The following is a 17,787-nucleotide window of genomic DNA, read 5'->3' on the forward strand; positions in this document are numbered from 1 at the left end:
TACACTCATGATTGTGTATATTCCTCAATATCAAGTGCAGTACCAAATATTGACCAGTTACCCAATAGGATAAAGCTGATAATTAATGTGCTTCATCCATGAGACTTTCCTCACCTCTGTTTAGCAGAAGAGTCTTCTGTACTGAATTTAAGCGGAGGATCCATTGACACACAGCTGAACTCAGGTGGAGGAGACATGGATCTCTTTCTGAAAACATCCAGAACAACAGCAGTTAAATACTGCATATATGTGAAGGTTTCTCTTCAGGCCCTCAGATTTTAGCAGAATTATATGATATATTATGATGTGGTTTAAAATCATCCTTCTTTTAGAACATTCTGTTAACACATTGGATGCTACTTAGATAAAGCAATAATTAAAAGCAATGTGTCTCAACCAGGGGTCTCAATATGATGATTCAAAGTGATTTAAAACAATACAAGTTAAAATTTCAAATTAAATTAAATTAAATTGAATTATTAGACAAGTTTAAATTAAGCTATAAGCAGATAAAAATCCAGATATAAGCTGACATCATATTTCTTCTTTAATTTATTACATATTTATAGTTTTATTTGAGAACTCTTATTATAAAGTCTTATTATAAGTTTTATTATAAAACCTAGATATATGAGGGAATTTTAAAAGTGTGATTCCTAGACCTGGAAAAGTCCTGGAAAATGATGAAATCATGGAAATTATTGAAAACATTTTTGAAATGGAGATAGATAATGTTTTTGTGTGTATGTGTGTGTGTATATATATATATATATAATATTTCCTAAGATCAATCAAAAAAGGATTTGCAAAACAGAAAATTATGTTGATTTCTGCACTCAGTACTTGGCCGGGGCTCCAGCATCAGTGAGGTGTGGCATGAAGCGATCAGCCTGTGGCTCTGCTGAGGCACTATTGAGCTTCAGCTCGGATCCACTGTTTCTCATCTTTCTCTTGAAAACATCCCATAGACTCCAGATGGGCTTCAGGTCAGGCATGTTGGCTGGCCAATCAAGCACACTCCAGACCTTGATTTCCAAATGAAATGCACAATTTACTTTTATCTGAAAAGAGGAGTTTGGAGCACTGAGCAACAGTTCTTTTTCTACTTATCCCAGGTGAGATGCTTCTGACGTTTCTGTTTCAGAAGTTTTCCTGAAGACGTCTGAGCGTGGTGACTCTTGATGCACTGACTCCAGCTTCAGTCCTCTCCTCGTGAAGCTCTCCCAAGTGTTTGAATCGGCTTTGCTTGACAGTATTCTCAAGCTTGCAGTCATCCCTGTTGCTTGTGTACCTTTTCCTACAAAGCTTTGCTTGACAGTATTCTCAAGCTTGCTGTCATCCCTGCTTCTTGTGCACCTTTTCCTACCCAATTTCTTCCTTTCAGTCAACTTTGCATTTAATATGCTTTGATACAGCACTCTGTGAACAGCTGCTCTTTCAGTAATGAGCTTCTGTGACTTCTCTTTGTGGAGGGTGTCAATGATTGTCTTCTGCACCATTGCCAAGTCAACAGTCTTCCCCATTACTGTGGTTTCACAGAACAAGAGATACCCAGAACTTATACTGTAGGGACGGTCATTTAATGGAGCTCAAACGTAAATATTCTAATATTTTGAGATACTGGATTTTTGACTTTTCATGAGCTGTTAGCATCATAATCATCAAAATTAAAACAAAAAAACTTTTGAAATGTTTTACTTTACATGTAATGAATCTAGGATATATGAAAGTTTCATTTTTTTAAATAAGTTACAAAAACTTTTTCATGATATTCAAATTTTTTTTTTGATACATTTTTTGGTAAAATAATCAACATTTTGCAGATTCTGAAAGGGGGATGTAAACTTTTGACCTCAACTGTGTGTGTATATATATATATATATATATACACATAAACATGTTATTTCTGCTGAAGGGCACAGGTAAATATGACATTTATTATAATAGGTTTATGTGAAGATTGTTTTAAGTTCACTTAAATTAGAAGTTATTTTTTAAAGTCTAATAAATGTTAAAATGGATAGCACTCAATTATACTGTAATGTTGAATGGCTATTGTCAATGGTTAAATATTAGGTAAATAAGACATCAGTAGTATTGGTATCAGTGATACTCGTCTTCAGTCTTAAAAAAGATGCCATAAAACAAATATTTTAAAATATACTGTCTTTATGTTGTTTCTACATTAATTTGAAGACTGGATGTGAAATTGCAAAATAAAAGTATATTTAAAAACGTTAATGTTAGGTGGGATTAATCGTGATTAATGACGATTAATTTCCGAAAAAAAATGTGTGATTAATTAGTAAATTTTTTTTTATAGATTGACAGCACTGATAACAATTATATGAACCCAGAATGCAGGGCTTCTGAGACTGTGCAAAGCTTGTGATATGAGGCACGTTCTTTTCGATTTCTGATTGGACATTTGTAGCTAAGCATCCTGCCGTAACATTCCAACATAGCATCATTTCTTCACTGATAAAATAGATAACATCAGAAATACAATAACAAATGTAGATTCTACAGCGTATAATACTTCAGCTTCATTCATCGCACCAAAAGATAAACTGCAGTGCTTTACAACTATAGGACAGGAAGAGCTAAATAAACTTATCACTGCATCAAAACCAACAACATGCCTGTTAGATCCTGTACCCACTAAATTACTGAAAGAGTTGTTACCTGTAGCAGAAGAACCGCTTCTCAATATTATTAACTCGTCGTTGTCTTTAGGTCATGTCCCAAAACCATTCAAGCTGGCGGTTATTAAGCCTCTTATTAAGAAACCACAACTAGATCCTAGTGAACTGGCAAATTACAGACAAGAGTTGTGTCTGCCCAATTGTGCTCCTTCCTGCAAAACAATTATCTCTATGAAGAATTTCAGTCAGGTTTCAGGCCCCACCATAGCACAGAAACTGCACTTGTTAAAATTACAAATGACTTGCTTCTTGCGTCAGACCAAGGCTGTATCTCATTGCTAGTTTTACTTGATCTTAGTGCTGCTTGGGGTCTGAATACTTTCCGTACCCACTGTATATATACAATATATATATGAAATTTGTTGTAATTTTAATTCATTAAAATAATTTGTTTAATTCATTCATCAAACATATCTGGTTGGGCAAAAATTGTAAGGGATGGGAAATTATGAACATTTTTGAAATTATGACAGGTTTTGTTAGATTCACCCAGAGAAACTAAAATGTCTTTAAATCTGCTGGCATAAAAATAAACTTCACATTCATAATTTGAAAGTATTTCAGAATAATGTTATTTGATGGTATACTAGATACCAGAAACATAAACTGGCTTGGTCTCATCATATGGTCCAGAGGTACTGAAATATTCAGCTGAGAGATATGATATTGTTTTATTATAAATGGATAGGAAAAGTAAACATAAAATGACTAAAGCATATCAAAACTGAAAATGTTGTGAGTGTAGACAGCTTTGTTTAGTATGATGCAATCTAGTTTTGCTCTAACACACACATTAATGTCCAGCATAGACATTGTAATGTTCATATAAATGACCATTTGGAAATTAATTCATGTATATAATATTAAAGTTCATGTTAGCCGTTCCAGAACTTCTGCCAACAGCCACTATAATCTCTGTTTCTGTCCAATAAAGTCAGGCATTCACACAGACGATGGAGAAGAGTCACTTACAGCACCTTTAACATCTTGCTTCGATAGTAAAATCCTTTATGCTGTTATGCTATAGCAAATAAGTCAGCCTATAAATACCCAAAGCAGTTATTGTAAATGAAATGATCACAGATAATCGTTTTGATGTATTCTGCTTGACTGAAACCTGGCTAAAACCAAATGATTAAAAGCGCTATATAAATAAAGGTGACTTGACTTGACTTAAATACTAATCGATCATTGATCACCTGTATATATTTATCATGTTTATTTGTATTGTTCTCACCTCTTTCTGGGGTCCATGGCATCATGTAGTCCGCTCTGCACACCTGTGAACAAACTGCAAACAGATACTAGCTCATACGAGTCATCTGTGTGATCTAGAAATGATTCATTTTTACCAACAGAAAAATTAATCCGTTTGACAGGCACACTCTTCAAAATGAAGTGGGGTTTCACACCAACACCACAGATGAACCATTATGCTTTCACAATTAATCTTACATGTTTTTCTTAAACAGTGTCTACACTGGACGCAAAAGGCAACTTCCTCTACTAGAGCCTGACAATAACAAAACAGCACAGACTCAGTCATATGTTGAATTAATTATGGCTTACATCAGCAGATTCACTTCCCAAATATAGTGATTCGGTTCACTTTTGCAGCGGCTAGACGAGGCTACTCTTAAAAATAAAGGTGATTCACAATGCCATAGAAGAACCTTTTTTGTCTAAATGGTTCCATAAAGAACCTTTAACATCTGAAGAACCTTTCTGTTTCCCAAAAGGTTCTTTGGGGCGAAATAAGGTTCATTTCTCAGCAGAAACAAAAAGTAAAAAAAAAAAAAACCTTTTTCAGACTTAAGATAAACAAAGATGTATGTTTTACAAGAAAATACTATTTTACTCTTTCTATTTTCACAGTTTCACATTCAGTGTGTTACTTATTGATTCTTTGTCATTATTTGAAACTTACCAGCAATTTTTATTTAAAACTGTAAATTTTTTCACCAGATTCTTTTCAGTGTCGAGTCAGTTCTGATATCACAGGTTGCTACGGTGATGACCTCTACAGTCACGGGTTGCTACGGTGGTGACCTCTACAATCACACGGCTCCTCCTTGACCTTTAGTAGAGGTCGACACCTGCCTTTCCATTCGCCATACGCTCCTGGAATCTCTTCCAGGTGGCGGTTGCTATGGTAACCGTACGCTCTTTTACAAAATTGTTGGTAGTTGTATTGAGTATGCTTGTTGGTCACAGGTAACTGGTTGCCATGGAGACCGTCACCCGGTTGTCTTGGTGATAAGCAATCATGTTCCTCACTGAGAGTTTCTCGATTAAGCTTCAACGGTGTACTGGACTTCCGTGACTTCTTTTTCGGCGTCACGTTATTCGCATCGCTAAGGCCATTCTGATTGGCCGTACGATGGCCTGTAGCTCCTCCCCCTCCTGGAATCTGATGGGCAGTCAATACAGTGTTTTTCGTCGCCATGGAAACTGGCGAGGTAGTTTTGCGCAAGACCGTTCGACGTGGTTGAGTGATGAATCTGTGTGTCGCGTGTTCGAGCGCGGCGTGCAGTCGCGGGTTGGGGTTAGCGCTGTGTCGGTTGCGGCTGCGCAGCGAACTGAACATCGTGGTGCAGCCGTCGACGGTACAGCGATGTTTGATCTTCAAGTGCACTGCATTGAAGCTCTTCAGCGTTCCTTTATCGTAAAACGTCTTGACGCATGCAGGCTTTACTCGAGGACGAGCTGTTGCGGCGTTCGCGTGTTTCAGAAGAGTCTGCGATTGGGTCAACATGCCGTTGTTCTTCATTTTGTGAGTGTTTTACGAAACTTCGTATCAGCGATGTTCTTTCAGCTGCGCCGTCTCTGTTGTTTCTGGGTCTGATTTAGTCTGCGATGTTCCGTTTGCTGAGCCGCTGTAGTTTTTGCGTCGCCGGATGATGCTCCACGGCCGGCGAGGGTGGAAACACGGATGGACTGATGTAGTGAAATGGCTGCAGGAACGCTAGACTTCCTCCTGGGAGATTCTCAAAGTGATGTGTTCTGGAGGGCGGTTTATCTCTTAGTTTTAACGAGGGGCCGCGATGGGTTTCTGGGCGGAGCTGCTGCTCCTCAGCCATGAGCTCCACGATGGATTTGGTTTCCCCAAAACGCAGAAACTAACGCAAGGTCACGACCTCATCCTCCGGGCTCATGGACCCAGCGATCCAGAACCTTCCCCATGGAGTCCTGCAGGATGAGAGTTAAGCCCCGTTCAAACCAACAGTGCTAACTGTAACAATAACTTATTAGCATTAAAAACTTTCAAAGATTTATTTTTGGTGGGTTTTTTTTGCCTTTATTAAGATGTAGTATGTATGTAGACAGAAAGCCAAGTGGGAGATTGGATTGGGAAAGGTCCGCGAGCTGGGACTCGAACTCGGGACGCCCGAAGTGCAACGACACTATAAGTCGCTATATAGAGGCTATTGGCGCCGACAAGTAATAATAAGTTTGTTTATCATAAAGGGGTCATGACATGAGAAATCAAATTTGCCTTGATTTTTTGGCACATAAGAGATTTTGTACCATTATAAAATCCTGCAAGTTTTACACCTTCAAACGTCCTCCTCATTATAAACAAAGCATTTATTTAATCAAGCTCCAAAAATGGCTCCTTTTAGATCCGCGGTGCATGGTGACGTCACCCGGGCACAACCATTTGCATAAACACGCCTTCAGAGCAAGACATCGACGAATAGTCATCTTCTCACCATAGGCCCCGCCCACCGGCATTCAGATGCTTAACGACTGACTCGATCAGCTGAATGCGAGTCTCGCGTCGCGTCAAAAGCAAATATAAATTATAATCACTGCTGCTATCTTGTCTACACTGGACACAGTAAACAGATATGAGTCTGTCTTCAGGATAAATGCAGTGAAAGAACGCTTGCTTTGACGCGTTTGGAACAGCTCGTTCACGTCTTTGTACAGATATCACAAGGATCCCAGCGTAAGGAACAAGTGGATAGCTTATTTTTAATGGCAGCCCGGATTGTGTCGGAGGTCTTTATTTGAAAGCGAAGCACAGTGTCATGGAGAGTCACAAAGAAACATTTGTTGAAAGATGAAGCGGTACTAGATCTGACTGTAGCTGCATCACAAACTGTAAATAAATTATTTCAGATGCTTAACGACTGTGGCAACAGAGATGGAAACATAATTCTTGTATTTAAAAACTGTATTTCCATCTCTGCTGCAACAGTTTTGGGAGTGTCTAAAATGACTGAACGCATATGTACAAGTCATTGGTGTTTGGCGATGAATTTTTGGCTCAAGGTCTGCATTTAAAGTCACACCAGACCAGTCAAGTTCTTCCACACCGACTCAATCAATCATTTCTTTTTGAACCTTGCCTTATACACAGAGGCATCGTCATGTTAGAATAGAAAAGGCTCCGGTGTCACTATAAAAATTAGAAGCACACAGTTCCATAGAAGATCACTATATGCTTAAATATTCAGATTTGTACTCATGGAAATTGCTAAAGTAGTCAAACATGTTCATTAGAAAGGGGTGTGCCAATACTTTTGTCCATATAGTGAATATATATATATATATATATATATATATATATATGTGTGTGTGTGTGTGTGTGTGTGTGTGTGTGTGTGTGTGTGTTTACCTGCAGCATGTATCCTCTCACGTAATCGCGCAGTGCCCAGCCGAGTGTGTGTATGATGTTGAGCACCTGTGTGTGTGTGAGGAGGATCAGCAGGATCTTCATCTGGACGGGAAGAGCCGGCGTCCCGTACAGAATCAGGCTGCTGATGTCAAACACCACGCTACTCTGGACGATCTCCACCTGCCCCGAACACAGCAGAGCCGGAGCGCACAACTAGATCTTGTTTGAAAGTGTTTTAATTCTTTATTGTTCGGTCACTCTTTACATTAGGGCTTCATTAGTTAACATTAGTTAATTCATTAGTTAACATAAACTGCTAATGAAAAATTCTTCTGAACATTCATTAATCTTAGGTAATTACAATATTTAATAACACGTTTTCAGTGTCACATGATCTTCAGAAATCAGTATAATATGCTGATTTACTGCTTAAGAAACATTTCTGATTATTATGAATCTGAATATTATTATAATATGTTAATATCATTGTTTATTTTTTAATTTATTTAATTTAAATTTTCTTATTGCTTTCGCAGTGCAAAAATACTAATACAGAAATTACAAAATTAAAATTATAAGTAAAAACATTGGAAATTAACTGCAAAAAATACTGTGTGTGTGTGTGTGTGTGTGTGTGTGTGTGTGTTTGTGCACTCACACACACACACACACTCACTTACTCACACACACACTCACACACTCACACACACTCACACACACAATTCAATTTTTGATTAGATTGATGAGTTAGATCAACAAGACACACAAAGAATCCAAATGAGTAAAAATGTAATTCAGAGCACAAGTATATTTCCGGTAAATTTGACACCTTATTTATGAAGTTGATGATGTAGTTTAGTGAATCAACGAATGAACTCTCCATCCGTACCTCCTTCATCTTCAGAGCTGTGGTCTGTTCATCTCGCTTCAGAAGAGACTCGTCACTGTCCATCTGTCAAACGAGACACAAACTATGAGCAATCAACCTCAACATACTGACGAACAATGCAGGAAAAATTCAACCAAAATTGTTCTTGATCGCCAACAAAATGAACGAAACATAAAAACTAACATTCTAGTTTGAGTTTTAACAGTTAAACTGCGCTAGTTGAGTGAATCATGTTTTCTGTTGAAATAAATCTCATGAAGCCATTTAATAAACATGAACATTTCAGATGCATAGACGGCATATTTCTCAAAAATATGAAGTACGGTGGAATATGCACATGTGTGATACCTCCTGGAGTTGTGTGTGTCTCCAGACGGGCCGGAGTCGGTTCTGCCGGGTTTAGTCCGTATCTAGAGTCTCCTGCTGGGATCATTGGGCCCCAAGTCAATATTAAGAGCCCTAATCACGATCAGTGTCTCTGCAAACCGCCAGACTCCGCCCACTCCTAATGAGAACAGCAGAGCGGCTGCGTTTGATTGGACGAGAGCGTTCCTTTGTCTTGAAGAGCGAGAGAGAGAGAAATACAAAACAACTGGTGGATTTAAAACACACATTCAAAGAGCTCTGGGCTAAAAGTGCACAGAAACACGTCTGAAAGCACAGAGCAGACCTCAAATGTGCTGATCAGCATTTTAACAGCCCCATATGTACATATTACAGAGACTTTTCTTACAGTTCTAGAGAGATTAAACGCTCTTAGACACTTTCCTGGAGCAAATCTCACTGTTTGTAAGGCGGCGGTAAAACGGTGTTCACATTTTACGCGAGTTAAGGTTTTAGTATTTAGCTCCGTTTTAAAATGCTGCATCAAATGTTACTATAAATGAAAATAAATTCAAGAAAACAAAGCATTTACAGTGTGGTATGAAATCCATCTTGTTCAGATTCTTGTATGAACATTTAAAGTCAATAGCTGTGTTGTTACCGCAAACATTTAATAATAAACTGTTAAATAATTAGTTTATTTAGTTTAGTTAAATAATTAACTTCAACTGAATTTTAAATGTTGTTTTGGCAAATAACTAACAAAAGTTTAAGTTGAAGAACTAAAACTCAAATAAAATAAAGATAAATAGAAATAGTTTTAAAAATAAAAAATGAATAAAAATGACCAAAGCACACAACAAAACGACTAAAACAAACAAATGATAAAAACGGAATATATATAAAAAATAAAAGCTAGCTCAAATGTTAATAATTCTATAATAACATAAATAATTGTAAAAGAACACTAGTCAATAGGACATTTTCAAATTTTGTCATTAAATCGTTTTTAAAATATAAAGTTGGCAAAAACTGAAAATGACTAGCAAAACAAAGTTTGATTTTTGAGTCTGAGCTGAATTAAACGCATAAATGTGTGGTGGAAAAACAAATTAAGTCCCATTCATGCTAAAAATTATAACAATATAGAAAAATAAAGTTTTAATATGACAACTTTAAGAGAAAAAGAACTTTTTTTTAAACACTCATTCTTGGGCAAAACTAAGAAAGCTTATTTCACTTCTGGATAAGCATAAGCTATTATTATTATTATTATTATTTGCTTTTATTTATATATTGTATTTGTAATTTATTGTAAGTTTATTGTCTTTCTAAACATCTTTAGTGATTTAACTTGTTTGTTTGTACATTTTTGAAGCATTCAAAATGCTTCATGAAATTCTTCATGATTTTTTTTTTCCAGCTGAATGATAAAAAATACTAATAATACTAATAATTGATTGCCAATCAGAATCCAGAAACTGCAGAGGGTTTGTGAGTTACTGAAAAGCTATAATAATTAACTAAATGTAAAATGAAGATAAAGTCAATCAAATTAAAACACTACTTAAAAAAAAAGATTAACTATTTAAATTGTACCTGCATATCATGCAACCATTAACCAACATCAGAAAACTGTGAAAATGCAATATGTTGTGAAAAAAATAATAAAAATAATTACACTTTTTTTGGCTGACAAACGTTTGGGAATCCTTGGTTTATAGGACTTTTTATATGAATTTCAGCAGAAATTTTGATTACCATGGTTCAGTGTTGGGTGTAACTAGTTACTAAGTAATTAGTTACTATAATTTAATTAGTAAGGGATTACTTCTAAAAAAGTAAGTTACTTCTTATGTAATTGAACTCAATACTGTTTATAGACTGTAGAACATTTATATACAATACAACACAATTGTGGATAGTTAGTTTATAGTTAGTTAAAAGTAATCTAAAGTGTGACCAGAATAATTTATGTAGTTATGTATTATTTATTTGAAAGAATTAAAAAAAAAAACGTTTAATGTCTATCCTTGTATCATTAACTTGTCGAGGTTGCTATTGGAAGTTAGTTTATAGTTAGTTAAAAGTAATCTAAAGTGTGACCAGAATAATTTATGTAGTTATGTATTATTTATTTGAAAGAATTAAAATAACGGTTTCGTGTCTATCCTTGTATCATTCATTAACTTTGATATAGGATTTAGAAAGTAATTAGTAATTAAATACTTTTTGGAGAGAGTAATTTGTACAGTAATCTAATTACACTGTTGAAGATGTAATTAGTAACTAGTACTTAATTACTTTTTTAGAGTAACTTAGCCAACACTGATCTTACAAAACATTAGAAATGTCTTTCCTGGCACTTTTGATCAATTTGACGTGTCCTCGATGAATGAAATTACTAATTTCTTTAAAAAAATCTTACTGACCCCACATTTTGAAAAGAATTATGTAGTTATAATGGAATGACCTGTTACGAGTATAAACGACTCGATGTGTCTGACTCAACCAATGATGTGAGTTTGGGGGCGGGGCTATCTGTATGTTGACCAATGACGTGAGAGTTTGGGAAACATGTTTGAAAACAACCATTATTTTAGTGAATCTGTTTGGTGTCGTCAATGCCACAGAAATCACACTGTAAAAAAATGACACTAATTTTAATAATTAAAGATTACAAATATGGTAAAATCCTGTTAATTGGTTAGAAGTAAGTTCCCTTAGAAAATACGGTGGAAAACTGTAAGAGATCTAATGGGACGTTATGTAATTTTACAGTAAAATACTGTTAAATGTACAGTTTTTGGAAGTAATAAAGTCAACTTCGTCAAAAAAAAGTTGTTTTATAATTTACAGTGGAGGAAAACACATTCTCAGAATTCTATTTAAATGAAATAATTATGTTTCTTAATCTTTTTTATTTTCAGTTATGTACATTGGGTTTTTATGTTAAATTAATGTTTATTGTTTTTTATAATATGTTATATGTCTTTCTGTTTTTAAGGTGCTTGTCAGTATATTATAAAAGGTAAAAAAACAGATTTTAGTAATTTGGTACATTAACATTATTTCAGTTAATGAGATGTTTTTTTATTGTACATTTAAGTTCAATCTGCAAAACTTAAAGTTATTATCATGAATTAAAACTAAAACCATCACAACCATTTTTGGTAATTGAAAAAGTTTAAATAAAATATATAAATATTACATGAAAAACTGAATATTAGAAATATTGCCTTGGCAACTGACTGAAGTTGAAGCACTAAAATTACTAACTAGAATTAAATAAACTAATACTGAATAAATTAAACAAAACATATTTAACAACAAAAAAAATAAATTGAAAAAATGAAGAAAATGCACAAAAAATTACAAAAAAATTATACTAAAATTAAAATGAGAATAGAACAATAAAAGCTGACTCAAAATGTTAAAATATAATAGTAATAAAATAACACTGAACTTAAAACATTGCTGTATGTTTTGTGATGAAGTTCAGGCAACCACAGCTGCTGTTTTTTTACTGTAAATTTCACAGATGTTTTTAGAGTACATCAGAACACACAGGAGTGTGTAAAGTAGCATCCACGCCAGCAGGTGATCAGTGTTAGTACAGATACCTGCGCACAGAACCGAGTCTGTGGACTGAATCGATGCCCATCAGAACCGAGCCCTGTCCAGATACGATCTTACTCAGAAACACCAGCAGATCTCCAGCGACAGAGCGATCCATGATCCTGCATTTTTTTGAATCCTGCACGAGATTTGAAAAGGGAGGAAAAAAAAGTTTGGCAAAAGACGGGATCGAACCCGGGTCGATCGCGTCAAAAAGCCGACAACACGTGCTTATCCATCTGTGCCACTGGAGCTGATGGTTTACAGCCACTTTTAACTAAATGTAAATAGACACCCCGTATTGGGTTGTCTGATTTGTCGTTGTGTTTTCTGACTTGTTATTTTTTTTCGAATTTGTCATTGTGTTTTCTGAATTGTTGTTGTGCTTTCTGAATTGTTATTTTGTTTTTTAGACTTACATTTGCGTTTGTAATTTGTTATTTTGTTTTCAGAATTGTGTGGCTCGATTTGAGAAAGGGCTAAAAATTTTAGTAGATAACAAAAAAAAAACACCCGGTGGATTTTTATCATTATAGGGTGGTTGTGTACACACACTGCCAACACACATTTCAGTTCAAACAACTTGTACAAACAAGTTGTAAAAGTCCGTCTGAAATAAAAAAATGTTTTCTATGTTATTTTAAGTAATCATTTTTAATGGTTTTAGTTAATTGTACTAACCCTGATTCCCATAAATATTAAACAGGCACTCCCTAAGTTTGGAGACGCGTCTCCATCTCTGCAACGTGTGTATTAAACACAAAAACACACAGGAGCGTTTGAAAGCTGTACAGAATTGAACCCGCTCAAGTTTGCATCCGTCTCATGTGTGGAAAACAAACACTTTCTCATCAGATCTACGCAAATCTTGCAGGTAACCTATTTTAATCTCAAAAAGGTGAATTATCACAGAAAGGTGAGGATTGTGCATCTATGAAGCAGCAACACACACACACACACACACACACGCACACGCTCCTCTGACATCCAGCATCTGCGTGAAAACTCAGTCACTGTCACTGACTCATATAATCAGGCATTAATTAAGCTTTAAAAGCACCAGACCAAAGAAAGAACATGTGGTTTGCAGCTTTTATGAGAAAAAAAAAAAGATAAGTAACTTCCAATAATTCTGCTTAATGTAAAATAAAACATCTATTATGCAAATAAATATTTTAATAAACACTGCTGTTGATTGATTAAATTGTATACATTTTGGTGATTTCACGTTTTCAAATCTTGGTTCTTAAACTTCACTTTAGCTTTACCCATCATTATTTTTGTGCCCTGATTTTTATAATAATAAATAATGCTCTGATTTTTAATTCTATAATTTAAAAAAATCAGTAAAGACATTTGTAACATTTATGTTCCAAAAGATTTCTATTTCAAATAAATGCTGTTCTTTTGAACTTTCTATTCATCTGTGAATCCCGAAAAATAAAATATATCACGGTTTCCACAAAAATATTGTGCAGCACAACTGTTTTCAGCATTGATAATAATCAGAAATGTTTCTTGAGCAGCAAAGCAATATATTTGAAGGATTTCTGAAGGATCATGTGACACTGAAGACTGGAGTAATGATGCTGAAAATTCAGCTTTGATCACAGAAATATATTAAATTTTAACAGATGTTCACATAGAAAACAGCTGTTTTAAATTAGAATAATATTTCACAATTTTTAATGCATTTTTGATCAAATAAATGCAACCTTGGTGGTGAGCATAAGAGACTTCATAATAATTTCAAACTTCTGGCCAGTAGCGTACATTTAGAAAGGCAAAAAAATATATAAAAAAGCAGATTGTACTAGTTTTAGGGTGCGACACATCTTACCCCACTCTCCCCTCGCTGTTGTTTTGTGTATGTGAGTGTGAGAAACATTGCAGCACTGGAATCAATAAACCACAGCAGATTTAATAACACTAGTTAACAGTGTCACTATTACACATCCTCCACAGGAAATGAGAAACCAGAGATTATAAAGATGAAACGCTCCTGTGAATGTGAGCGTGTGATTGTCTGTCTCACAGTGATTCAGCTTCAGTTCATCAGTGTTTTCTCTCTGACTTTCCTCTGGAGATCTGAGAGCGAGTCTCTGGAGGAGCCTCTCAGTGAGACCGCAGCATCTGTCAGAAAACACGTCCCATAATCCACCTCTGCTGACGGGTCGGAGGACGCAAGCAACTACCAGAAAAACAAAGAGAGAGAGTTCACAGAGACTACATAACTCACACACAAATATGCAACATTACTCTAGTAAAAGTATAAGTACTCGTTTTTAAGTGAGTAAAAGTACAGACACCATGATAACATATTACTTCAGTAAAAGTAATAATTTTAATTGAGTAAACATAGATACCTTTATAAATTATTACTCCAATAAAAGTCCTCATTTTGAATTTTACTAGAGTAAAAGTACAGATACCATAGTAAAATATTACTTCAATAAAAGTATAAATATTCATTTTTAATTTAAATTGAATAAATGTACAGATAACACAATAAATATTACTCCAGTAAAAGTATAAGTACTCGATGTCAATTTTAATTGAGTAAAAGTACAGATACCCTAATAAAATATTACTGCAGTAAAAGTATAAGTACTCATCAATTTTAATTGAGTAAAAGTACATATACTCTAATAAAATATTACTTCAGTATTAGTACTCGTCAATTTTAAGTGAGTAGAAGTATGTATAGCATAATAAAATTTTACTACAGTAAAAGTACTCATCAATTTTAATTGAGTAAAAGTACAGATACCCTAATAAAATATTACTGCAGTATTAGTACTCATTTTAAATTTTAATTGAACAAATGTAGATACCCTAATAAAATATTACTGCAGTAAAAGTATAAGTACTCATCACTTTTAATTGAGTAAAAGTACAGATACTCTAATAAAATATTACTTCAGTATTAGTACTCGTCAATTTTAAGTGAGTAGAAGTATATATAGCATAATAAAATTTTACTACAGTAAAAGTACTCACCAATTTTAATTGAGTAAAAGTACAGATACCCTAATAAAATATTACTTCAGTTATAGTACTCGTCAATTTTAAGTGAGTAGAAGTATATATACCATAATAAAATTTTACTACAGTAAAGTACTCATCAATTTTAATTGAGTAAAAGTACAGATACCCTAATAAAATATTACTGCAGTATTAGTACTTGTCAATTTTAAGTGAGAAGTATAGACAGCCTAATAAAATATTACTCCAGTAAAAGTAGAAATACTCATTTTAAATTTTAAGTGACAGATACCCTAATAAAATATTACTCCAGTAAAAGTATTGAACGGTAGGTAACTTAGATAATTATAGACCTATAGCTTTAGCTAGTATTTTGTCTAAAGTATGGGAAAAAATCTTGCTGGATAGGATAAATGTGCTCATTAATTCTACAGATAACCAGTTTGGATTTAAGGCCAAACACGGTACTGATCTTTGCATCTATGCATTGAAGGAAATAGTAAATAAGTACAGGGATAAAAACTCATCAGTCTTAATGCATTTCATTGATGCACCTAAAGCTTTTGATCGGGTTAACCATGCAAAGTTCTTTTTTTAAATGAGACAAAGAGGGGTGCCAGAATACATTGTGAGAATCTTGGTTTATTGCTATGCCCACCAGATGATGCGAGTAAAATGGGGCAATAAAGTCTCTGCCCCTTTTGGGGTTAGTAATGGCGTGAGACAAGGAGGGATTTTGTCCCCAATTCTGTTTAATCTTTACATGGATGATCTATCTGAATGCTTGAATGCTTGTAAAACTGGGTGTATGATTGGGAACACTTTAGTGAATCATATTATGTATGCAGATGATCTTGTGGTGTTTAGTCCTAGTAGTGCTGGGCTTCAACAGCTTTTAACTATGTGTTCTGATTATTGTCTTGAACATGATATTTTATATAATCCCGATAAGAGTGTGGTTATGATTTGCAGAACTAAGGAGGATCAAAGTATACATTTTCCAGTTTTTAAGTTGTCTAATAAGAGTCTCACTGTGTGTGCAAAAGTAAAATGTGCAAACAAGTGAAAATACTGTTAACATTTTAAAAGGAACGCTATGCAAACATACTAGTTTTATAACATTTCAAACTGCAACAAAATATGCATGGGCATTAATTTGCGTTATTTTAATGTTAATAGTTTTTATACAGATTTGGACATGCAAATGCCTGGGCCTAAACAGCTCTGTCTTTCACAGCAGATTTAGTTCACAAATAGACGACAGTCATAGCCTAAAAATGATTTTCATTTGTAATAATCAATACTAAAATTCAGCATTAATAACATCTTTTCCACCACTGGCTCTCACCGGTATACAGCCGCTTCTCTCCTGCAGACAGGCGTCCTGTAGTTCACTCTTCAGCGCCGTGATGTGAGACTCATATGATGAGATCGCTCTCTCCTGAGATGATGTTTTTGAGCACACTAGCTGTTGCAGCTCCAGGAAACGCATCACCAAACGCTACAACACACACACACTCTTAGTATGATATTCATTCACACTGTACGGTAGGGCAGGGGGAGTATTTGACTGTCACAAAGTATGCACTTAGCATACTTCAGCAAGCATACTTAGCATGCATGTTTAATATGAAGTATGCATCAGCATGCATACCTAGCATGCAAGCTCAGTAAAGAAGTGTGAATCGGCATGCAACTAAGTATGAAGCATGCATCCACATCAGCACAATATGCACTTTGCATACTAAGCTGAAGAATGTGATTTGTGAGAGTTTGCACCTGACATGCTTCTGTCTCTGGGTTTCCCATGATCCTTTGCAAGTCTGACGGTATGAGGGACAATCTGGAGAGCTGTAGGGTGAAATCATTCCGTGAAGAGGCTCTTCTGGACAGAATGACATGATCTTTCATCTGAAAACCAAAGAAAACATGAAGACATGCAGAACAGAAAAACAAATATATCCTTAATATTTTAATGTTGTTAATGTGTGTTCTTGCCTCTTGTAAATGTTCCTCCACAGATTTCATGTAGCTCACCAGAGACTCTTTATTCCTGTAAACATGCATGCAGTGTAATATCCTGAGTGAATATCATGAAACTTGTCAAGAAGTCCAGCTCACATTTCATCTAAAATTGTAAGAAACAAATGAGAAATTGTATTTTGCATAACGAAAATGAGGCCTTTAAAAATGTACTAAAAATAGAATATTGTAATTAAATGATAAAAATGTAAAATTCAAATATTAGCAAATATTATATTAGCAAAATAATAGCAAAATAAAACGTAAAAAAAAAAAAAATACTAAATACTAAAAGAAAAATACTGAATTTACTAAAAACAAAATACTGTAATTGATTACCTGCTTGTCATGTGACCATTAAGAGAACCGTGATCATGCAAATTTGTTTTTAATTATTGAAATATTAATTTAAAATATCATGGGGACTTCATAGGGTAAATATTTTATCTCAAAGGAGACAAAAAAATAAATCGCAATAATCGCTCGGGCTCGGTTCAAGGCAACCGTGCCTAGTGTGTGTGAGTACACCCTTACAGGATGTATAAGGCCCTTGTCATCTCTAGGCTGGACTACTGCAATGCTCTTCTGGCTGGACTTCCATCAAGCACAATCAAACCTCT

General features: G+C 34.8%; 2 protein-coding genes across 2 annotated transcripts in view; both read right to left on the bottom strand.

The window, feature by feature from the left end:
* Positions 1 to 5,551: 5,551 nt before the first annotated feature.
* Positions 5,552 to 12,278, bottom strand: LOC107673157 (zinc finger protein basonuclin-2). The gene is given in 5 exon segments (XM_074186954.1): positions 5,552 to 5,864; positions 5,866 to 5,894; positions 7,330 to 7,542; positions 8,219 to 8,281; positions 12,174 to 12,278. Coding segments are annotated over 5 exon segments (723 nt in total).
* A 1,605-nt stretch (positions 12,279 to 13,883) lies between these two features.
* The window catches only part of ccdc171 (coiled-coil domain containing 171), a 29,804-nt gene continuing 25,900 nt past the window's right edge, over positions 13,884 to 17,787 (bottom strand). Inside the window, exons 20-23 of the mRNA XM_016466655.1 lie at positions 17,144 to 17,198; positions 16,925 to 17,056; positions 16,494 to 16,646; positions 13,884 to 14,351 (exon numbers count right to left, since the gene is read on the bottom strand). Coding sequence (XP_016322141.1) covers positions 14,208 to 14,351; positions 16,494 to 16,646; positions 16,925 to 17,056; positions 17,144 to 17,198 — 484 coding nt within the window. The 3' untranslated portion in view covers positions 13,884 to 14,207. The remainder of the gene's footprint in view (positions 14,352 to 16,493; positions 16,647 to 16,924; positions 17,057 to 17,143; positions 17,199 to 17,787) is intronic.

This window comes from Sinocyclocheilus anshuiensis, unplaced genomic scaffold, assembly GCF_001515605.1.
Source record: "Sinocyclocheilus anshuiensis isolate Anshui unplaced genomic scaffold, SAMN03320099.WGS_v1.1 scaffold444, whole genome shotgun sequence".
Classification (NCBI taxonomy): domain Eukaryota; kingdom Metazoa; phylum Chordata; class Actinopteri; order Cypriniformes; family Cyprinidae; genus Sinocyclocheilus; species Sinocyclocheilus anshuiensis.